Source organism: Neodiprion lecontei, chromosome 5, assembly GCF_021901455.1.
Source record: "Neodiprion lecontei isolate iyNeoLeco1 chromosome 5, iyNeoLeco1.1, whole genome shotgun sequence".
NCBI lineage: Eukaryota > Metazoa > Arthropoda > Insecta > Hymenoptera > Diprionidae > Neodiprion > Neodiprion lecontei.
Genome location: NC_060264.1, coordinates 2826804 through 2849933, shown reverse-complemented (window position 1 = coordinate 2849933; position 23130 = coordinate 2826804). Strand labels below are relative to the sequence as shown.

The 23130-nt window shown below is 38.8% G+C and overlaps 4 protein-coding genes and 1 long non-coding RNA gene across 8 annotated transcripts in view; 2 read left to right on the top strand and 3 right to left on the bottom strand.

Moving 5' to 3' along the window:
• The window catches only part of LOC107219288 (serine/threonine-protein kinase S6KL), a 29918-nt gene extending 10369 nt beyond the window's left edge, over nt 1-19549 (bottom strand). The window contains exons 1-8 of one of the 4 annotated variants that reach the window (XM_046741373.1): nt 19273-19549; nt 7975-8257; nt 7564-7718; nt 7189-7456; nt 7021-7105; nt 6698-6805; nt 6470-6628; nt 6167-6255 (exon numbers count right to left, since the gene is read on the bottom strand). In XM_046741373.1, coding sequence (XP_046597329.1) covers nt 6167-6255; nt 6470-6628; nt 6698-6805; nt 7021-7105; nt 7189-7456; nt 7564-7718; nt 7975-8055 — 945 coding nt within the window. In that variant the 5' untranslated portion in view covers nt 8056-8257; nt 19273-19549. Of the gene's footprint in view, nt 1-6166; nt 6256-6469; nt 6629-6697; nt 6806-7020; nt 7106-7188; nt 7457-7563; nt 7719-7974; nt 8540-19272 lie in introns of those variants that run through there. The other 3 variants (XR_006904646.1, XM_046741374.1, XM_015657473.2) reach the window with 3 other exon arrangements.
• LOC107219286 (neurofilament heavy polypeptide) lies at nt 604-5919 on the top strand. Its single transcript, XM_015657472.2, has 3 exons — nt 604-829; nt 2563-3036; nt 3362-5919. Exons 2-3 carry the CDS (start codon nt 2581-2583, stop codon nt 4268-4270), a joined length of 1365 nt encoding a protein of 454 aa, XP_015512958.2. The 5' UTR covers nt 604-829; nt 2563-2580; the 3' UTR covers nt 4271-5919.
• On the bottom strand, nt 2795-3362 carry LOC124294719. The gene is made up of 2 exons (XR_006904647.1): nt 3231-3362; nt 2795-3077 (listed from the first exon to the last, which is right to left on the bottom strand). It is a non-coding gene; the product is annotated as an uncharacterized LOC124294719 (long non-coding RNA).
• LOC107219271 lies at nt 9272-16215 on the bottom strand. The gene is made up of 4 exons (XM_046741372.1): nt 16089-16215; nt 13099-13212; nt 11574-12607; nt 9272-10817 (listed from the first exon to the last, which is right to left on the bottom strand). Exons 1-4 carry the CDS (start codon nt 16188-16190, stop codon nt 9530-9532), a joined length of 2538 nt encoding a protein of 845 aa, XP_046597328.1. The 5' UTR covers nt 16191-16215; the 3' UTR covers nt 9272-9529.
• LOC107219272 (mitochondrial carnitine/acylcarnitine carrier protein-like) lies at nt 18873-22447 on the top strand. Its single transcript, XM_046741037.1, has 5 exons — nt 18873-18909; nt 20697-20848; nt 20918-21121; nt 21318-21503; nt 21941-22447. The coding sequence occupies exons 1-5, from the start codon at nt 18873-18875 to the stop codon at nt 22226-22228; spliced, it is 867 nt and encodes a 288-aa protein (XP_046596993.1). The 3' UTR covers nt 22229-22447.
• Nucleotides 22448-23130: the final 683 nt, after the last annotated feature.

The following is a 23130-nucleotide window of genomic DNA, read 5'->3' as shown; positions in this document are numbered from 1 at the left end:
TCACATATACTAATAAAGAACTGAGTCAGCCAGTGGTCAAGTTTTCAGGTTCCAGGTCGGTACGTAGGCAGTCCGTACGTGTACTTTGAACCCCATTGTAATGATGTTTCCATGCCTACGCATGCGTGGTGACAAATCGATGACAAGCGTAATCGGCTCAAAGGGAAAAGTTGGTATCACCTAAACGTCAAGAATATCCGTTGTTGTTGCAGAGCCGAGCGAAGCAGAAGTACGTGCCTGGCTGTTGCGCTTATCGTTCTCTACGTTCGCATACCGCCTTGTGAATATCTGGGAATGCATATCAGCTGTACGTCCGAGTCGATGTATAAACGCGGGGTGCCCTTGCGTTTGCCTTTACTGTTGCAGGAAGATGATGATGATGATGATGATGATGATGATGATGACGATGATGATGATGATGATGATGATGGCGATGATGATGATGATGATGATGATGATGATGATGATGGTGACGGTGGTGGTGGTGGCGGCGGCGGCTACGGCATCGGCGGTGGAAACGACGACTGCGAAGGTGGTGGGGGACTCATCTCTATGGGGCCCGCCCGGCTCGGTATATAAACGGGGCCTCGGGAGCTAAGCCCTCATTCACCGAGTCTTTCATCACGTGCAGGTGGTAGGTAGCCACTATTCGCTGCCTAACGAAAAATCGCGCATCTGTATTTAAAAATAATCGGGGACTTTTCCTTTTATTGCTTAAGGAAGGAAACGAGAGGAAGAACGAAGAACGAAGAAAATAACGCGAAAGGAACTCTAACGTGACGAGACAATTGAAGACCAGTGGCAGAAATAAAGAGCACGTTATATATAAGTAAGTAGTCGATAAAGGACTTCTTCATCTTCCTAAACCTACATTTATTTATATCATCATTTTGAATCATTGAACTGCAACGTTCAATCTCATTTCGTGCCACATCATCTTTCGTCTTATTTTGATGTACACTTATAACTATATTATACGTGTAACGGTATTACAGGCATCTGTTAAAAAAAAAAAAAAAGAAAAAAAAACTCACCGCTTATATCGTTACCGCCTCGATTAATGGTCTTGATGAGGTAATGATCCAGTTTCCTTCCTGTCTCAGAGGCCGCATGCAGATGGGGTTCTTATCGCGACAAAATCTAGCGTTTCTCCGCATAGCAAGATAGTTCATCGTGTCAAATTTATAATATAAAAGAAAATAGTGAAGAGTAGAAAATAGTTTTTAGCAGTGGATAAAAGTCTTTATCGAGCAGTGAAAGAAAGAAAAAAAAACAAGAGCTACAACGCAACCCGACATTCTTGTGATAGGTTACAGGTAAAATAGCTGTCTTTTTTTTCGAAATTACTGCAGGATTCATTACCTCTACGGTAAAACGATGAACTGGCACAGTTTTTGAATGAACCTTTTTTTTCGCTAAATTTACCGCACGAATCCTCTGATTCATAAAAATAGACGGTCCAATTTAGCAGAGAAAAATTGCAGTTTAAAAAAAAAAGAAAAGAAATTGCAGCAACGTCAACAAAAAAATCGCGCCGTTCCCCAAAGTAATAAATGCAACCAGTCTTTGTTTTGTCCGCGTCAACTCCGCGAGTCCGGAAAAGGATTTGCGCGTCGGAAACTACGACGTTCGCTCAAAGTGGGGACGAAAAAAACTGACTTGATCTTGAATCCTAATTAGCATAGGATTGCGTGCAAACCATATGCATATAATACACGCAGTGCATAGTAAATATATATATATATATATATATAAATACTTACTGCAGGCAACGACTAAGAAACAATACCAGCATGCGGTATTGCAATAAACCAAGGTCGAAGTACCTACGAGCATTACAATTCCATGATATCGGCATTGCTTAACGATACATATAAAAAATTTCACAATTTCCCAGGATTTCCAGCCGACTGGACATCCTGTATCGCTAGCGAATTAACCGGATCATTGATCATTCGCGTATTACGGAAGTGACTAGCTGGTAAAGGGGAAGCAGTAGATACTACTTCTGCTACGCGTATTGAACAAGTTGAGTAAATTCGACAATGGCCTTGCGAGGGATATCGTACCCCGTCATCGTCGTCTTTCAACAAACAGCTACGCGTTAGCCACTTTTCGTCGTCGTATAAACGGATCTTCGTAAAGATTGGGAACGATACGATGCGCGGGGTGTTGTCGGTGATACGATCAGAGTCGACCCCCACCCTCATCGAGTCCGCAACTCGACCTCACGTACAATATATCTGCGCATCCTGCAATTACGTGTGTATACATTCTCCGCCTCCTCGCCACCATCCTGCTACTCCAACTAGTGGAAGTCACTGTAGACCCAGTAATATCATCGTCGGATCGGGTTGAACGGCACGAGTAGTGGTCCCCCTTTCCGTTCCTCGGAGTTCCTCCACCTGCGCAGTAGCAGCGATATAAGGTCCTTAGTGAAGTTATGACCGCCGTTCGTGGTACACGGGTTACAGTGTCGCACACTCCCCCAACGAAAGTTGAACAGGCAACTTTGTCGAAGGTTTTAAACAGTCTTCTTTGTTTTTCCACGTTTCTTTCAAGCCGAGTAAATACGCCAGGATGATGAAGGCGGCACAGATTCTACTGCTCGCCGTGGCTATGGTCGCGGTTACCGACTCCTTGCCTCTGGCCGCACCCTCGCCTGAGGATGTTCACCCGGTTATACCGCTTGAGAGCGTCAAGGAGTCGTTGCGGTCGGGTCAAGTAGAGACGAAGAGTCCAATTACGGAGGTAAAATCGGAGGATGCTTCCTCGGTTGCGGTCGTCGATATTGTGGAGCAGAAACTGAAGGAGGCCAAGTCCGCTGAACCCGAAGCTGCCAAGCCGATCGAGGAAACCCCGAGCATTGTTCTTCCCACGGAAGGAGAGGCGGCGGCCAAACCGGTAGAGACGAAGGAAACGATCGTCGAGACGCCAAAGGAGGAGGTGAAGAAAATCGACACTCCCGAAGTTGAGTCGGAAGAGTCGAAGCCGGTAGTAGCCCGATCGGAGGAGTCGTCGCCGAAAACCGAGGAGGTAAGTTGGTGTGATTTGGTGTTGGAATATATGATACAAAACTGCAGGTAAAGAGGGACACGGACAAGGTTTTTTGGTAATATATACTTGGTAAACTGTAGTTTTTACTCTAAAAATAGTGTAAACTACTACGTGACAGACTAAAATCTGCTACATTTATAGCAAAAGTTACAGTAAATACGGGTATTATTTACCAAAAACTTTGATGAGTCTATTTTTTCCTGTAGATTTGATAAAGATCTTCTCTTTTGTGTCGATTATAAATACAATATTCACAACATCGAATTCCGGAACTGTTATTTTTCATACAACTGATGCTCTACAGATTAATACGGCGGAAGTTCCGATTCCAATCTCAGCCGAGAAGAGCCTTGTAACGGAGACAAAGGAAGCTGAAGCTGCGGTTTTATCGACGGAGGAAAAAATCGCGTCTGCATTACCGGCGGCTAAGGAACTGCCCCACGAAGCTTCATTGATCGTCGACTCGATCGTCAAGGATCAGAGCGAGAACCTGCAGAAACAGGAAGAAAAGATCGTAGACATCGCCGAGCGTGTAACTCGCGGAGGAAAAATTACCCCGGATAGTGAGAGCCCGGAGAAAAGTGAAGTAGGACAGGAAGAGGCTGCGATCGTGACGCCGGTTGAGAAAACTTCGATACCGAAACTCGTGAGCGAAGCCGTTGACAGCGTTTCCAGGTCAGTGGAGGAATCCAAGAAGGAACTGTCTGCCTCGATCGATAACGCGCAATCAGCGGCGGCAAGTGAGAAGATAGTAGAAGCAACAAAGGTAGCCGAACAAGAATCCAGGAAGGTGGAAGACGCGGTGTCTGAAATCAAAGAGGAGCCAGCAGTGAAGGAGGAGATTAAGGGTGAGAAGGAGGGCAGTTTGATTCTTGAAGAAGGATCAGCAGCTACTGAGAATGAGGAAAAGAAAGAAGAGACGGAATTGAAGGAGGAAAAACCGGCTGCGGCGGAAGAGAAACCAAAAGAACTTCAAACTCCGGCTGCTGAAGATCTCCCAAACGCTGAACAACTGACCGACAATAATCAGCCGAAAAAACCTGAACCGGAAGCGGAAAAATCTGAGGAAACATCGCAAGAATCGAGCGAGGAATCTTCTTCAAGCGAGGAAAGCGAAGAGGAGAAAAAAGTAAGCAAGCATGACGAGGATTCAAGTCAAGAGGAAAGTATTGAGAAAAGCGAGACCGGAAAAATATCTACTTCAGAAAAATAATTTTTAGAAGATTGAATAAAACGAACTCGCATACGCATACACAACAAACCGACAATCATATTATACGGGAAGAAAAAAAACAATCGATCATTCGCGAGTGATATATATATATATATATATATATACATATACTTATATACTACACACACACACATATATATATATGGTTATATATTCCATCGGAGAACAAACGACATAATAAATGCGAGTAAAAATTTTTTTTAATAAAAATAAATTTAAAAAAACAAAAAAAAAAAAACAACACAAGATTAGGGCGAGAGAGAGAGGAAAAAGGCGAGAAAGTGTGCGTGTGTGAGATAGAAGAACGCGAGAGGTAGAAAGAGTGAATAGATTAGAATATGGCGGATTTATACGATCATCTTTCGTAACCCAGTGAGGGAAAGATACAGAGTGAGAGGGAGAAAGGGCAAACAAAAAAAAAAATAAAAAAAAAATAAAGATTGAGAGGGTGAGGAACGCCACGCTCCGAAATGTAAAAAATCGTGTCCTTTGATATCGCTACCACTTCGCTTTTTAATCCAAAAATGAAATCAGATCGATATTTCAATGTATGTAAAACTATTTCACTGGATCAATAACGATCTTATATGCACGATGGAACCGCATACCCTTCAGCAGCATCGTCAATATACAATACAGTTACGTGTTATGGGTGTAGATCAATGTCGGAACAGAAAAAAGTAAAAAAAAAAATAAGAAGAAAGAAGAAAAGACGAATAAAAAAAAAAAAAAGTGCCCTGCCCTGGTTGTCCGTTACTTACAACTTCGGCGTCTACGCATCCCCGTTAAAACAATAAGCCCCACGTATAAAACGGAAGCGTAGTTCGTCATTATATAACATCATCTAAACTCTACTATTATACTATCATTGTTACTACGCATATAACGCACATCATCATTTCAGTCCATATCGTTTTATATTATACGTATTACAATATAGATAGATATTTTAGGTGTCTCGGTGATGCGTGCAGGGCTCGAATTGAAACGTAGTAGACCCTCTTGATTATCATAAACCGCCTTTCTCTATTATCATAATTATTATCATTATTGTTATTATTATTATTATTATTATTTTTTTTATTTTTATTATAAACATTTGTATTATGTCGTTATGTTTATTAATCGTCGTTGTGGTAAATGCGTTTAGCGCCTATTATTATTATTATTATTATTATTATTATTATGATTATATTATTATTAATGTTATTATTATTATTATTATAAATAAAAGCGTTGAGCTATCTTCGACTCTACATATATATAATGTGTGTGTGTGCATTTATATATATATATAGATATACATGTATGGATATAACACATATATTACACACCACGCACAGGATATATATACATATATATATATATACACACACTTATAATAATAATAATAGGGTGTGATCGCACGCACATTTCCGTCTCTGTGTATGTCTTTTTGTCTGTTTGCTGCATGGTTCGATTTACTAACCTTAGCTATGATTTATGTCAGCTAAAAACCAGCAGCAATTCTCTCATGGAAGACTTGGCTGAGGGCCGTTATTGGCGACCCCCAGCCATACTCTATCCCAACCCCTGAACCTCATCCCCTATATACTTGCTTAAAATAAACTCGAATTTAAAAAGCGCAATTTTGCTTGTCAATCATTTCTTTCGTGCAGTATTCTTTGATTATAGAAATGTGTTTGTATTTGACATTGATCGTAACAAAACTTGGGGAGTTTTTTTGAATCGTCGATAAATCGGTTCATCAATCTTGATTATAACAGATATTTGTTCGAAACAATTGATTCGCGTGGTAAAATAGACTGGCAGGAATTGATAATCGGTGCAACGGAACAAAACGTTTAAGCTTTAGTATTCGTATGACAAACTCACCTCTGATGTCAACAGAAAGTACATGAGGACACCAAGAGACCACCAGTCGATAGCATGACCATATGGCTCTCCACGTAGAATCTCTGGAGCTGAAAGGGGGTGTGTATATGCTGTTAGCAACGGTATTCAGGGAGGTTTGGAAATGAAAAAACCTCACTTACGAGATGTGTGTAATAATGCAAGAAAAAAATACATGTGTACATTATGAACCATCACGAGACGATGGACAATGATTCTTTACTGAGGGTCAATGTAAAATATGCTTTTTTATGGAAGCAAAACAAGCGAATGAAAATAATTTACCTATGTATTGCGGAGTTCCGCAAAGCGTTGATGTTTTTTGTCCATGCTTCAACCACTTTGCAAAACCAAAATCTATCAGTTGGGCATGACCCTCCTCGTCCAAAAGCACATTGGAAGCTTTTACATCCCGATGAATAATACCGGCGTTATGGAGGAAATCTTGAAAGATATATGTCAGTTTAATGTATATTTCGTAATTTGGTATAGGTCCCATTATAGGTAACTTACCTATAGCTAACGCAACTTCAGCCACAAGAATTCTCACTGCATCTTCGGGTAGGTTTCCGTATCCTTCGACCAAAGTAAACAATTCACCACCAGAAACATAGTCACTACCTGCAACGAAATACATTTTACATAAAGAAAGGAATCTAAAAAATAATAATGATGAACCATTTTCAATGCATGTAGAAAAAAGATAAATGTAGAGATGCATGCTTTTTGGTACGTTAAACGTAAGTACGCGTTTTCATAATTACCTCACAAACTTATTTACCACTAATTTTATTGCTTTACAAATATTACAAATTTATGATTTTTATGTCACCTACCAACATAGAGTCGCCTTTTGTCCTGCCAATAGCGTGAGGCATTCACCACAAACGGATGATGCCCGACAACTTGCTGTATGCGCACCTGAAACAAAAGGACGTGATTAGTAAGAAAATAGCCACAGATAAAGAACACCGGAGGTAAGATGGAGAGAAAATTAGTGGTACCTCGTCTTTGACACGCTCAATGGCATCCTCAGCAATTATTTGTGCCTTATTGAGAACCTTCAGTGCAAATATTTCTCCGTCAATTCGGCTGCGGACTTTGTACACCTGGCCGTAAGCGCCCTTAGATATGAGATCGATGATATCATAATTTGTCTTGTACGCAGTTTCTTTAATTTTGAACTCAGGTAAAAAGGCTGCTTCAAATTGCGGTACCGGCCATCTCGTCTTTGATAATGAGCACGGATCCTCAGATGTATCTTGACTACCACTGAAATGTATTAAAAAAGTACTTAAATATAATTGATTAATTATTTATTTATATTATCGTATAGCTAAAATATGACAAATGCAACTACAACTGAGTACAGTACTTACGTTCGCCGAGAGATTCGTGAAATCCGGGAAATACGAGAAGCACGGGAGCGTCTTGACCATTCGACGTGTGCAGATGTCGTCGAGTTGCCTGCGCTACTCCCACTGAATAGAGCAAATCTTGAGCTCCGGCGGCTTAATACGTTGTCAAGGCTGGACTGTAAGTACGAACATCATCTACACGGGGTAATATCTCTTGTGAAGATGCGAGTTAGGTTATGAATCAAGATTAACGGATGCAAAGGATGAAATAGATAGACACACTTTAAATGCATGCAAGTCGTGCTTAGAAGTAGTAATCTAACTTTCTTTCATAGAAACTCGATGTTTGTGACTCGAAAATATTAGTTTTCCAATAATATTTGGTTAGATTAGGTTAGGTTGGAGAGGCTATGTTGACACCCGTTTACTCACGTAACTTGCATAGGCGACCTGAGGTTCCTGCCTCGCATTCTCTGCCGTGTATTTCTTTGTTTTATCCACACAATTTCCCATCCGACTTCGTGGCGATCTTGATACAGATTATCTGACGCATAGAATTGTAATTTTGACAGGTTGTCGTTATTACAGTTTGAAGAAGCCATTGGAAGCCATGGAGGCTGTCCGAATTGTGTGAAGTTAGCCATATGTAGATCAGTATTTCAGAGTCGGCAACATCAGATTATTGAATTGGCGAAGATCAAAGACAGAGAGAAACCTTCAAAGATACGTTTCAGTGGGTTAGAATGAATCTATTTCCAATATTCTATTTCGCAATTACTGATTGTCACTACGAGCTCAAGTACTCGGTAACCCGATTAAAAAGTAGCAATTATTTGACGATACCACTGACAATACTCGGTGAATCTTGAATATTGTTCAACTTATTACAGCGATTGGAACATACTTCAACCGATTGAAGCACTTAGAACATACTTCATGTCATCACACCGCACTCGGTAACTTCGCGGGAAATTTGAATTGATATTGCAATTAAAAACAAAAGTCCGAGTTTTTTTCACTCAGAACTACGTAAACACTATAAATACGTAAAATATTTTATTCTTTTTTTTTACTTTTTTTCGTATCTCTTATATTAAAAAAATATTTTTTATAGGAAATATCTAGTTGTTAAACATACGTAAATAAAAACAAGGACTTATAGAATTCTTATGATAAGTGTTGACTCAAGAATATCAGTCAACGTAGGAAGACTTACAATTAATAGTTTTTTGTTCTCTGTGTAATTTTAGTTACTTTTCTTTCTTCTGTGTACTACTAATTGCAAGTAGTACAAATATGAATCACTTGAAGAAAGCTATGTACACATATCAGGTACACATTAAGTACAAATGGTAATTTTGATTCAGCTCATACTTCATTCAACCATAACCGCCTCTTTTTTGTATAAACACAACAAAAAAATTCACGCACACAGGTACATTTGCGTGCTCCTTATTTAGGGTACGGAAGCATTGTTTTGCAATCTCCTCAATAGAATCTAATTCACTCTAGAGAAGCACCTACAAAACCTTCCAATGTCAACCTTAAAACCCCTCCTGGCAGGGGAGTGTGAACTTTACTATTTACGATACAAAGGTTATCACTGTATTTTGTAAAATGGTGACATTCACTTCAAGGGTTCGTATGGTCAGCTGATATATCAAACGGATATATTTTTCGAACATTGGATTATTTGGGGTGCAGCTGGAAAAAGAATTCGCCCATACTCTAGATGACAAGTACTATCATACAATACGAACATACATACACTGTGCATTTTTTTTTTTTTCAATTGAGTGATTGTCATGGATCTAACGAAATCTACTAATTAATCGATTACTGAAGAGCGAGAACTTGAAAAAAGATTAGTGATAATTATTACGTTATAACATAATACGTATAAAATTTATATGCTTGACACTAGATATGTCAACTTCAAAATAGTATTGAATAATGGAATTAGTTAATCAAATAGGAATGCTGTGTTTCACTTATCAGAAATTACTCCTCGATACGGCACACATTTTGTGTAATGTGCCTGAACCCAGTGTAATTCCTGACAGTTTTTTGAACAATAATATGCTTGTACGCATCTGGCACAAGCAACCCGACTGGTACGCGCACGGCACAGATTACAAGGATACACAATCTCCTCTCGTATCGTCTCAAATTGTTCTGTAGAAATGGTAATTACTTCTGCAATACTCGGTAATGTAGGGCAAATTTCGTTGCCATTGTGATCATTCCCACTACCGACATTCGTGACGCCACCCGATTTTGAATCGTTATTTTTTGAGCCAGGAGGGTGTGTGCTTCTGTCACATAGTCGCATACCAATGTCATTGTCTTGGCTTGAACCTTCATCCGTCAAATCTATGGTGCCGATCACCCTCCTAGGTTCACTGATAGCCTCTGTTAGTTCAGTTGGTTCAGTTGGCTCACTTGGCAACATACTGGATTCAGTTTCCGTTTTAAGCAGTGAAATTGGTGTGTCTGCTTCCATAATTGCTATTTCTATTTCTTTTTTCGTAAAGCGTTTAGTTTCATTTGGCGTTCTGTGATCAAGACCTTGAGCAATAAAATTGATTACCTGATCTTTGGTGAACAGTCTTTTGAATAGATAGCGAATTTCCATCCTAAATGTAATAAATTTCGCTTCAAGTTCGTGCTGAGCCATCAGAATTTCTTCTTGCTGATTTTTTTTTATGGCGAGCTTTTTAGCTCCCAGCTGTCGCTCGCGAACTCTACGCCTACAAAGGAGAGTCAAAAATATTTTATCCAAAGCTCCTAAAAGTCTGTTGGTCGCACAAGACGACATGTCTAACTCATATATATTTGGTTTAATATCAGTTGTTGATGATGGGTTATGATCGAATTCTTGAGTAACAAGTGGACAACACGTTGAATCATTCAACGAGTCCGGTTCCTTTTGCAAATTGTCGGTAATCTGTGTGCAATCTGAATAGGGCGAAAATTTCCTATCAGATGAATTTGATACACAGAAACTTGTGCGATCCGATAATGAATGATCGGTTATCTTTCGAGGTTTCCTTATTTTTTCAACCATAATTTCGACTTCCGAGACAGCCTCTGTGGAATCAGTTTCAATAAAGTTTTGTGTTTCCATTGCTGTTGTTCCATTAACGGAATCCGCTTCAACTAGCTGCCTTTTCTTTATGTCATGTTCAACAGCTGAGCTCTTTTCGTGTTGCGAAGATGTAGTTTCAAAGGTAGCAGAAGGTTGAGAAGATGAATTGATGCTGTCTAAGGTTAACCTGTAGTCAATGAAACGTAGTTCAAAATCAGTTTCAATGAGCTCTAGATTTTGAGAGCAATCATTACTTTTAAATCAACGTCTAAATTATTCGTATTGAAACTTATTTCTCTAAACTCTTAATGCCTATTAAAATAAGAAAGACATATGTCTTATAATTACGGAATTTTTGCAGGGTGTACATATTTGAACAAATTATTATTATTATTTTACGTTATCACAAAATATAATCTGTTAATCCTAGGTTAATAATTAGGAAGATAATTTTTAAAAGGACTCTTTGCAGTGGATTTTCAAAGACATAGAGAAATCACTATGGAAAAGCCCTAACTTTTACAAATAAGTTGAAAGGGGTTCCTATTCTCTATTTCTACACTCATTTGTATCTCTATTTCAGCTCAGTTACTCCAAAATTAATTATTAAATAAAACTTATCCTGAACAGTTAAAAAAAACATAAGTCAAAACTGATGTTCCGTAAAAAAAAAAAAAAAAAAATACGGAAAATCTTCCAAAGTGAAGATATTTCACCCACAAAATATATACCCGAAATTTCAATGAATAAAACTTCGTTCGAAACTCATTTTGCTAAACCTGATTCCCGAAAAAAATGATGGGTAAGTAAATCTTGGTAAGTTCACCAGAAGCTAAATGTTGCACTGAACTATATCTGCTTTTTTTTCTAAACTAGGCGTAAGTGCAGTACAGTTGATTTTCCAATTAGCTTGATTGAAACCATCATGTACATCTCAACGTACCCTGAATCCAATATGCTGTCACTTCTTCCATCGTCAGTCTGCAGTTCTGCCAATAAGGCAGTGTCTAAAATTGGTGGATTGCCCACAGTCGATTTGTTTTCATATAAACCATTGTCGAAAGGTGTAGCAGGCTTACACTGCTTTTCAGCAATACTCTGAAACTTAGCACTATTTTTCCGATCATAAGTGTCAGTGCACGATATCGGAAGTGCTGGGGTTGAAACATTACGATAATCTGGAAATAGAGAAGAATCGGAGGTGCTCTGCAGCTGCAAAATTTGCTTTTGTGCAGAGTCTCTAAGAGCCTTAGATTGGGTAGGACTATCAAAACCCGATCTTGACGATGTTCTACAAGTCCTTTGACACGGAACACTTGCTTTATCACTGCCGTGATCATGGTGTGGTTTTAGTTTTTTCCTCGAGCAAACAAAAATCGGCGATTCCCAACCAAGTTTAGAATCCGAGGTTCTAGAAGAACTGGATTGCCTACACTTTGATTGACTATGAGTTGCAGGACAGATGCCATATTCGTTAACATCGCTATCTTCACCGAAAAGTTCCTTAAACTTTCTGTTAATCTTTATCTTCCGTTTCATTTGCTGCTGACGAAGTAGAACATCATCGTTTGAAGGCTTTGGACGCCAATCACTATCTATAGGAATTAGTCGCCATGTTATACCATTAGGATTTTCTTCCCGGACCCGTTTTTTTGTTTTAGAACCACTTTTTCGTCTTGACGGGCTGCTAGATCTGATCTTCCTTGAAAATTTATCAGCAATCACTTGATTCTTGTTTTTATTTTTGTCCAAACTGGATGTGCTGGGCTCATTGCTCGAATGAGCCGAAGGTTTTGTCACGTGGCTTTCTTTCATTGTAAGAGCTGCCAAAGAACTCGACCGGTTCATTGAAAATGAAAAATGGAAGTCAGCGTTCATGGAGCCCACATTTTTCCCATTATTGTTCGTATCAAACGGTTGTTCACTTTCTTTGAAAACTAAACTGAGATGGAAATTATCATCACACTTCTTGGATCTCTGTAATTTAGAAAAAAAACAAATTTTTGTAGTGAATAATGGAAAATGTGCGTTTAGAAATAATGTAACAATTAATCATAATTTCAGGATTCGGGTATTGTAGATTGTTGAGACCTCAAGATTACTATTCGAAATTGTATAAAATAAAACAACTAACTACATCAGTTGGGATTCTACGAAACGACGACTTGACGTGCCACAGATAGCTGTGTAACCTGAGCACTGTGTCTCCTCATGAATAAAGTGCAAGAGTGTCAACTACGGATGGCTGAATATAATCTTCAGAAGGCGTCTTCATTTGAATAATTATTACCCACGAAATTAAATTCGAGATTCTGGCAACTATTGGCTATTCTATGCGTGTATCCTGGCTCATAATGTGACTATCGTCGATTAATAAGTGAAAAAAAAAGGTGAAAATAATGAAAAAATCAATATCGACATCATCGTTTCTTTGAGAAAAAAAAATTATTTATCCCGTATAATTGTACCTGTACAGTCGTCGCGACTCGTTTTAAGCAGACAACAGGAGAGGAAGACAACTGCAAGAGGCCTTTACGCACTGCCGAATGTCTGAGTCCGAGATTAACTAGATGGTCCTTAAACTGTAAAAAACGAAACAAATAGAAAAATGAAGACAATGATGTCTAAATGTTTATTAAGGGGGTGCCCAGGTCGATTTCGACGCTGACGTATATATCTCCAAATATCAGAGTCCACGTATCTTAAAATCGAAAAATGGCTTAACAGCCTCATTCTATGTGCAATCCCGAAAAAAACTACCTCACTAAATTTTGATACGACGCAAAGAGATAAAGAAATGGCACGCGGATTCTACGAAATCGCAATAGTAAATTCGTCCTTTATCGCGTTATAATGTCACCGAAACGAGTTGAGTCAAACATAATATAAGCTTCGTCGCGGATTCGTATTTCAAACGTTTCGCAGGCCGGGTAATGTGAAGTTCTAGAAATGCCCTAGCGTAGCAAAATAAATGCGTTGTAATAATTCATTCTAGCTACACTGAATTCTCAGCAACGGAAATGAAGGGGTAAAGGGAGGGGGGGGGGGGGGAGGGAAGAAGCGATAAAATAAGAGTTCAAAAATTCTTCGCACTCGTCAGTGATTATTAATTGAGTTTTGCTGAACCACATGCGGCGGCAGCAAACTTACATAGTTATATCTCTATTGTATGGGTGTCTATTACTACATCCTGTTAGCAGAGTTCCGCTAGATGTGATGACGAATCTAACCATAGAGGAAAACGCGCACTGATTGTAAACCGATAATTTCCATAAAATTTTCCGTGTCTCACTAAATGCGCACTTTTTGCGTAAGACGAATGTCTCACTTGTAGTGTAAATCGGTCTACCCGACAAAAGACCGTTAAATTGTTCGCGGTAAAAAAAAAATATATTTCCCTCGCCAACCGCAAAACGATATATTTTGTCGAACGGCGAAATTCTTTTTTCAGTTACATTTTCTTCAGTCTTGATTAATTGAATTTTTCACAACTATTTATTATTATTCAGTTTTTATTCTTTTTTTTTTGACAATTCCTTTATCTTCACCCTCGTGTCAAAGACCGGATTTTCACATTCAACGACCTCGTAATCGTAACATTATCTGCGCGCAACTATATGTATATTGTAGTTTCGTCGATGTAAAACCTTCTCGCATGAAGTTAATTCTGTAATGTAATAATGTTGACGAGACATTATTTGACTGTGTACAGAGATTTTTTACGGACAATTTTAAGTTGGCTGAAATAATAAGTTGTTAAACAGCGATACCAAAATTACCATTAGTTGGCAGCGCATTTTAATGGTATTTCTAATCTCATCGAAGATTTCGCATTTTCGAAAAGCATTAATATGTCTTTAAGGGATAACCCCACTCTAGGATTTTGGAAAATTGTTGTTGATATTTTGTTTGTTGTTGTTTTCGTTGTTGTTTTGACTTATTAAACAATATATCAAGGTTATAAAACCAATATCCAGCTGGTAATGTGTTGAAAAAAATTTCGAAAGGTTCAATTCTCGATTTTGCCACAGTGCCTCCGAGCGCGCGTTGAATGCTCGTAAAACTTGAAACGCATTTTTCTCTATACCACTTTTTTTCAAATTTGAACAGATTACTTGTACACCGTTGAATGGATCGACTTGAAATTTTGACAGTAGCTGCACAATTAAAATTTCTATGGAAGTGCCCAGCCATTTTTTTTTTTTTTAATCTGATGTAAGCTTTTATTTTTTATCAACAATTTACTGATTATTTTTTGTCCAAGAGTCGTTCATTTTTTTCAAAAGTTCACCAATTCTACAAATTTTGATTAAAAAGAAAAAAAAATCCCCATGTAGTTCCGTAGACAATGGTATGTATATATATAGATTATAACATTTTTTGGTTTTCTGTTCCAGGTCTTATACTTTACGGGAAATCCGTTCTCCGGTGATAAGAGTTTTAAAAAAAAGGTGATTTAAAAAATTTGCTCTGTCGCCGCCAATTTTCGTTCAAGATGATAAACAAAATTTTATTTTTTCATGCTTCAATATTTGTTAAATAAACACACTGAGAGAAATCCTCCTCTTTTCTCCATACTCCCAAAATAAATTGTCAAAGTTAGATCTTTTTCGGCCGTTAGATTGGTGTTACCCCTTAAGGGGGGGTACTCTGGTCGATTTCTTCGTTGTCGTAAATGTCTCCTATTGAGAAATGCAATATTAACTTGTTATCTGTAAGAGAGGCAAGCCAACAGTAGGTAAGATAGGGAAGAACGATCTGGAATAAGTGAGTAAAAAGATATAGAAGGTACCAAGAAAAGAAAGTATATAAAGAGAGCGAGAAAACGGGCGAGTTAGTCGGATAAGATGTAATACCGGAAATGTAAAGTGATGTATGAAAAAAACAGAAGAAAATGAATAATTCAACAAACTATAAAGAGTGATACCGTGATTTATAAAGACTGCCTATCTCAAACTCTTCAACATCTCGAAATATCGAAGTCCGCGTATCTCAAACGCGAAGATAGGCTTAACTAGAATGGGGCTGATAAGCCCATTTCCGCGTTTAAGGTACGTAAACTTCGATATTTGGAAAAGTACACGTAAATGTCGAAACCGACTACGGGCAATCCAATAGAGTTGGGATATTTTTCATGTAACCTCTATAAAACCGTAAGCTTTATGCCACAAAGTTTATCGACTAACTATGATTTCGAGATATGATTGTGTTGTTTTATTACGGTTAATTAAATTTCAGGCGATTCCAAAAAGGGTTTTCCTCGGCATGAATCGTTACGATAAGTTACTAACTTCAATACGATATGCTTATTTGATCGAAACGACCCCCCAAACCTAGCTTTGCATCCGTACAATATCAGGCACAAATCGATCGAAGTAACGCCGAATGTGCGAAAAACGACGACGTTAAAATTTATCGACGTTAAAATTTATCAAAATAGTAAATAGTTACAATATACCTTAACCAGCAATATTTTCCGACGGACAGGTCCAACATGTAGCAACCACCGCTTCAGAAGAACATTGTCGAAAGGTGGGCAATGCTTCGAAGATTTTTTCATATTCTCCAACAACAATTATCTTCCGATCAAGACTGACAAGAAAATCCCTCGGGACTATAATTTACCTCCTCATCACGGTTTCAGTCTGTAAACAAGATCGGCGACTATGAGAGTTTGAGACGCGTAAATGACAAGAAACCCGCTCATCTCGTGCCCAACTTCAGACTGTCCTGCACACGTCCTCACCGTCAATTGTTATTGTTATTTATATCGACAATCTATTGTCACCGCGTTCCCAACGAACTTCAGGATCTATTTCACGTTGTCACGCCGTTATGTACTCTCGAGTTTCATAATTCCGACCGAAGTGGTTTGTTTACATCTTCATCCTTCCACACATGACCCCCCCCCCTCGCCTCTTTGTCGAAAACTAAACGAGTCTCGGCCAACTGACGTAATTCTTTTTTTTCATTACCCTTCGAGTCTCCTCTGATCGCTCAAACTATCCGTCGACGAAACGAGACGAGACCCTGTCCAATTCTGCACTTTCTCACTTTCTATCTTTCGCTTCTTTTCAACAAATCGGCAAATCTCCTTCTATCTTCCGCCCCTCTGGCTGCAACCGCAATCTCTTTGCACGGTTAACTCGCACTGCGAGACTCTCCGGCGGATCGCCGAGCACAACTTTAGCTACTTGCTGCTGAGTTGGCTGGATCGTAAATCGTAAGCAAGGTACAGAGAAAGAGAGGGTGGATGAGCGTCTTCGGCTCTTTTCGGATCCCCGAACTGTTTCGGTTTGTCCTTGAGCCCCGTGCCAGCCTCCTCGCTACTCCTCCCTGTTGGTCTTGTCGGGACACGTCCGTCGGCAATTCGAGCTTGGAGATAAAATTATGTAAACAAAATCGAAGCTGCCTCGACCACACCGATTCTCAGAGACCGGACGACATTTTTGAGATTATATTACCACGTTGCCGCCGCCTTGATTATATACCCTTATCGAAATTATTCCTCCACGGTGTTGTTTCTTCGTTCCGGTTATAGTAGATTGAATTTCGTCAACACACATCTCGGAATGTCATGCGAATCGTGTGATTTAAAGCAAATTGATAATATTAACGATTTACGGAGCGGACGTTTAGAACTGCAAACAAAGAATACCGAAACAATCTTACGGGAATTGGGTTTTAGTGAATGCGTCTGGATTTTTGATGTGTTGTAGATCTTGGCATTCTGTACAAGTCTCCACGGGCACGATCCTCTCCTGTAAACAGTTTCGGCGATGGAAACAACCGGACCATGGAATGTTCATCCTTTTTCCAGTATTCCTTTGCACAAGACAAACTAGGAAAAATTTTATTATTCTTCATAAATAAAACTTGGGCATGTAACCGTACATGCCTATTTTAAGGTTATGGACTCGTCCCCGCCTCGAACCTCAATGATTCTACCTATAAATGACGGTACCCGGTAGGGTGCGCTAGTGTAAAATGGGTGTTTTTGATTCTTCGATGGGAAAATGGAGATTAGACACTCTCTATACTCTCCATTACAGAATATCTAATCTCCATTTTCCCATTGGAGGACCAAAAACACCTATTTTACACTAGTGCACCCCACCAAGTAACGTCATTTACAGGTAGAATCATTGAGGTTGGAGGAGGGGACGAGTCCATAACCTTAAAATAGGCATGTACGGTTACATGCCTAAGTTTTATTTATTAGTAATAATAATTTTTTTCCTCATTTTTCCTGCAAAAGGAATACTGGAAATAGGATGTACATGTCAAGGTTCAGTCGTCTCTCGCCGAAACTATTCATAAGGGAGGGTGAAGATAATTTTTTTTCTAATTCAGATAAATCTTTCTAATTCAACTTAATTCATTTCAATTTGTGAATTCTAGTTTTTCCCTAGATAATTCTTGATAATTCATTCTAATTGAAGTGAGTTTTAAAAAAAATTTCAATCCATTATTTTTTATTTCTTGTTAGATGATATTGATTTTCTTTTAATTTAACTCAACGTTTTAATTTGAATTCAATTTTTTTTTTGACTCTCTATAAACAGATAATTCCGGTACGAATCCAAACTTTTTCAAATCAACTTGAATTAATTTCTCATGATTCAGTTATTTCTCAGTTAATTCACATTATTTCAGTTAATTTGCAGTAATTCAGTTGATTCTCGTTAATTCGGTCGCATTATAATTAATTCACAAACCTATTAATTGAAACATCAGTTCAGTGAGTTATTTCCCCCTCGCTTTCAAGTACCTTTATAACTCGCTTTTTACCTTTTTTACGATATGTATGGTTGTATCGACATCGAATGTACAAGACAATGCATCCGTTCATAACTCAATCTTCCATTTATACCATGTACTGAGTTATTGCGTCATGCATGGACAGTCATGTGATGTGCGATACACGTTCATGTCATACAAAATTTCTTCTCATTTGTTTCTGTGATATACGCAGTGTTCGTTTCAATCTTTTATCTTCAGAATATTCTGTACATTAAATTAATATCGCATACCGATTGTTCGTGCAAAAGCTCGTTACGTCGCACGTAACCACTGACGTGAAATTGAGGAGATACCGAGTTATTAATATTAATTATAACAAATGCCCACGGTTGGAAAAATTATTTTGCAAGTCCATATCACGTATCTGTCGGCAACTCGGACAATAAAAAAAAAAAAAAAAACAGGAATCACTACGAAATAGGACTAAGGAACAGAAATCATGTCGCAAGAGGAGAGTCCCATAAAATATCTTTTGGGTAAATACGCCGCATAATATAAAAATATCATATCTATTTACATACATTTATCATGCATTGTACTGGGACATTATAAAATATGTATATATTTTTTTTTTCATTTTGCACAACACAATGCGCGGCGCGTGTTAAATAAAACGTTGTTTTCATCTTTTCGCAATTATAAACTCGAATCTACGCACGTGTGTGGTTTAGTCAAAAATGATCGCAGATAAATGTTTGTAGAATTATTCTAGTATGATAACAATTTCAAACTTTTATAAGACAGAATATTTTCACATGATATCTCGAATATTGTACTGACAACCAGTCCGTAGAATATTAATTACGAATGCAAGGGTTTTACAATATAAAGTAACTCACGTGGGTGAGCCGGATGTCCAATTTTCTTCGCACGTTTGGAGTAATAAAAAGAAAGAAAAAATGCTAGCTTATGAACCACACAGAAATGAAGATCAGGCGGTAATTTTTTGGCAAACAAATTTTCCACATGGCGAAATAAATTGTAGGAGTTAGAATTAGAAGCCGGAATTTACACCGGCTTGCTAAAGAACACTCTTACTGCGTCGAATTCAAATGGTTCTGGGTTCATCTCAACAACAGTATTACAGACTGCCCCGACGATAGGTCGCGAAGTGATCTGAAGTGATCCTCGAGGTAGCCGTGCTGCCCTACGGATTTACGTCGCCTACGCAGAAGTTGAAAGAGTGGGAGAAACGATATAGGCCTATACTTATATTACAACTTCCTGTTGTGATTTCTCTCTCGCAGAGCTAATTTCTAATTTGTTGGGAATTGTTCAACCAATTTGCATTGATTTTTTTTATTATCGCGCTTTGCTTGGTGTACTTTACATCTTCTTTATATTACTTTATTTCGAAGAAGTGTAAAAAAAAAACGCAATTCGCTCCGTCCATCATACCATGCTTTCGAAGTGGTGGAAGTCATTTCGGCGCCTACAGATACGCAACCGAGCGTTACAATTTCCTTTCTGACAATGAGAGCGCAAATTGTAACTCCGGTTGCCTATCTGTAGGGGCCGAAGTGGTTTATTTTCACGTTTAGGCCCGGCATATGAAAATTTTTTTAGGAAGTACTTACACAAGTTTTGCATGTACGAATCACCTTTTCTTGTTTTTGTCGATAATAAATTTACAATAATGTGACAATAGGTCGAATAATCATCGCAGATCTTGTGGTGAATAAATGTTTTTTGAATTGATATTATATGCAGGCTTGACTTATAATGAAGCTCGTGAGTTAGTTTGTCAGGATTACTATAGTCTCGGTATTGTATTTTTAGGAATTTGATGCTTCATGCATTCTTTCACCGGCCAATTATCGTTCGGGCACGGGCGCACATTCATCGATAGAGGGTATGAGATTTTAAAGTTCTATTTATAGCCAGTACGAGGTCGTCGTTTCCAGAACATTCCAGAGACTACTTGAAACGCAACGTTAGTATAACGTTTACAAAATTCAGATGCGCAGCTTCACGTCTACACGCTGACATTGAATATCCGCACTTCAATCATTATACCGTGTAGGTCATGCGCTAGTTTTAACCGATGTGTTTTTGTCTTTTTCGACATGTAGCGTTTGATAATCATGGAAATATTCCAAATCTGTATACTCAAGTGTCAGTACACATTCCATTCGAAATGCTGACGCAGTACGTTCTACCGATACACCTTTTAGCTACAAAATATACTGATGTACTTACTATGTTGCTCCAAGATCTATAATCTATCGTATCTAATAAGTATATGTGATATTCCAATTCACAGCCGGTGGTTTCGGGGGTACATGCACGGTGATAATCGGACACCCTTTGGACACGGTAAAGGTCCGTCTGCAAACAATGCCTGGAGAATATTCTGGTACCTGGGATACGTTGAAGAAAATCGTAATGAAAGAAGGGCCTCTCGGCTTGTACAAAGTAAAAAATCACCCAAACTGGACGTCTAGGGAAGGATTTCATCGACAGTTATTCTGAATCCCCATTCAGGGTGTGACGGCGCCGCTTGTCGCAATCACGCCTATATTTGCCGTTAGTTTCTTCGGATTTGGTCTGGGCAAGAAGCTCGTGGCCACACCCGATCAGGAAAAATTAACTGACCCTCAGCAGTTTTTGGCCGGTGCTTTCAGCGGGATGTGTACCTCCTTTGTCATGGCTCCAGGGGAACGAATAAAGTGCTTGCTTCAAATGCAGGTGTGATCTTGAATACCGAAAAAAAATAATTCAACACTTGCACTCAGAATCGCGCATTTATCACATTGCATGGTCGATTACCTCGCGTAGCTAGTACTCTGTACCGTAATTTATGTGTATACTTACTGCGTATGTCTGATGTGCAAGAATCGATAAAAATTTATTTTTTGCATGACCCTGCCTCGTCAAAGAGAAGACTGAGAGTGACAAGAAATACAACGGGTTTCTAGATTGCGGGTTGAAACTTTGGAAGCAGGGTGGAATCCGCAAGATATACGTCGGGACCTGCGCCACTCTTCTTCGCGACGTCCCCGCGGCCGGGATGTACTTCTTCACCTACGAGGTCCTCATGCGGAAACTCCAGGGCATAACTGTATCGGAGGTGGTCACCATCTCCTTTTCGACACATCGAATACGTCTCCACTCCCTATAAGTCACGCAACATTAACTTATTACACCGGTCAACACGAATTTTGAGTCTGGGTTATAGATATGGAATTTTAATTTCTTTCACGAGACTAATAAAAGAAAAATGTTTTTATTAGATAAAGTTTGGTTTGTAGACAACAGAATGATATTTCGAATTTTTATTAAAATCCAAGATATCGTTCTGGTCTTTACAAAAGCAAACTTTATCTGATGAAATTATTTTTTGAACTTTATCTGATGAAACATCTAGAAGTCAGACAAAAGCATACTTTATAATTAATAAATGAAGATTATGGTTATTATTCGGTGTATAGAATTAAAATTTATTTATCTAAATATGAACTAGGAATTTTTTTCTTTTGCTGACATGTGTTACAATTACTTACGCAGGGTGCAATGTGGCCTTCCCTGGTTGCCGGAGGTGCTGCGGGAATCGCAAACTGGTCAGTTGGAATGCCGGCTGACGTGATAAAGTCCAGACTGCAGACAGCACCCGACGGAACCTATCCCCGGGGTGTCAGGTCGGTGTTACCAATCCTTATCCGCGAGGAGGGATTCCTCGCCCTGTACCGAGGTGTCATACCAGTTATGCTGCGCGCATTTCCAGCAAACGCGGCCTGTTTTCTGGGCCTTGAATTCGCGATGAAGTTTCTCAAAGAACATGCACCTTGGCTATGATCATCGTGTTACGTCACGACCAGTGCTGCCGGCCTTGGATTGGTTGGGATCTGGAAAAATAGGACAATTTTCCCGACCGATAATTATTCGTAAAACGTATACATTGTGTGAGCGCATGGAGATTGGTTCAAGTTTAAGATTGATGGAAAAAGTTCCAGCTCGCTGGTCATAATACGACACACGTCGCTTTAATGTACAATTAATAATCAATCATTGTAAATTTATTAATAAATGATGTATATAATGGGTGTATTTGTAGGAGAGATTAATTTAGTCAACCTGTTCTATACTCCTCTATCCCTATATTGAATTAATGTATCCGCCAATTACCATTTTCAACTTGAATCTCGCAGAAAAAATTAACTGGGTTTGACCATTTTCAATCGACCTTACCGCTTTCAACGATTTTCTGCCAAATTTCTATCAATACCAATTCCATTTCCAAATGGGCTAAATTTAACGAAAAATCGGCGGGCACGTAGGGATTCCCGGTGGAGTTGGATGGAAAGTTAATACTACACCCAGCGCCAATACCCACGACCTTCGCCAGATGGCAGCACCTACTGAAAGCATCGCCAACAGCGTTAAATACGGAAAATCAGAGTATCTGACAACCTCCGGTCAGAGAGAAAACTGAGAGAGGCCAGCACACGTTTGCTGTGTTCCGAAATTCGTAGCGCTCTCTGATACGAAAATTTTTGAGATATATGGTCGGTAAATACGTGTCAGTAACTGACCATTACTCTGCCTAATTCAGTATCAGCAAAGCAGAGAATCACTAGAGAATGCATTGATATATGTGTAGTTCAATGTATATCAACGAGTGAATGAACAGACCTATTCACAGTGGTCGAAACTGATCAAATCACACACCATAGCCTCCGTAATGCCAAGTACGGCAG

Bases quoted from the DNA above. Each gene is read 5' to 3' on its own strand.
- LOC107219271 (XM_046741372.1), bottom strand. From the start codon at position 16,190: ATGAAAAAATCTTCGAAGCATTGCCCACCTTTCGACAATGTTCTTCTG. The intron at 13,213-16,088 runs GTATATTGTAAC...CGTTTTTTACAG, and splicing joins GGAAAATATTGCTGGTTAAG to TTTAAGGACCATCTAGTTAA. The intron at 10,818-11,573 runs GTACGTTGAGAT...CATTGACTACAG, and splicing joins GACAGCATATTGGATTCAGG to GTTAACCTTAGACAGCATCA.
- LOC107219286 (XM_015657472.2), top strand. From the start codon at position 2,581: ATGATGAAGGCGGCACAGATTCTACTGCTCGCCGTGGCTATGGTCGCG. The intron at 3,037-3,361 runs GTAAGTTGGTGT...GATGCTCTACAG, and splicing joins CGTCGCCGAAAACCGAGGAG to ATTAATACGGCGGAAGTTCC.
- LOC107219272 (XM_046741037.1), top strand. From the start codon at position 18,873: ATGTCGCAAGAGGAGAGTCCCATAAAATATCTTTTGG. The intron at 18,910-20,696 runs GTAAATACGCCG...TCCAATTCACAG, and splicing joins TCCCATAAAATATCTTTTGG to CCGGTGGTTTCGGGGGTACA. The intron at 21,122-21,317 runs GTGTGATCTTGA...GTCAAAGAGAAG, and splicing joins AGTGCTTGCTTCAAATGCAG to ACTGAGAGTGACAAGAAATA.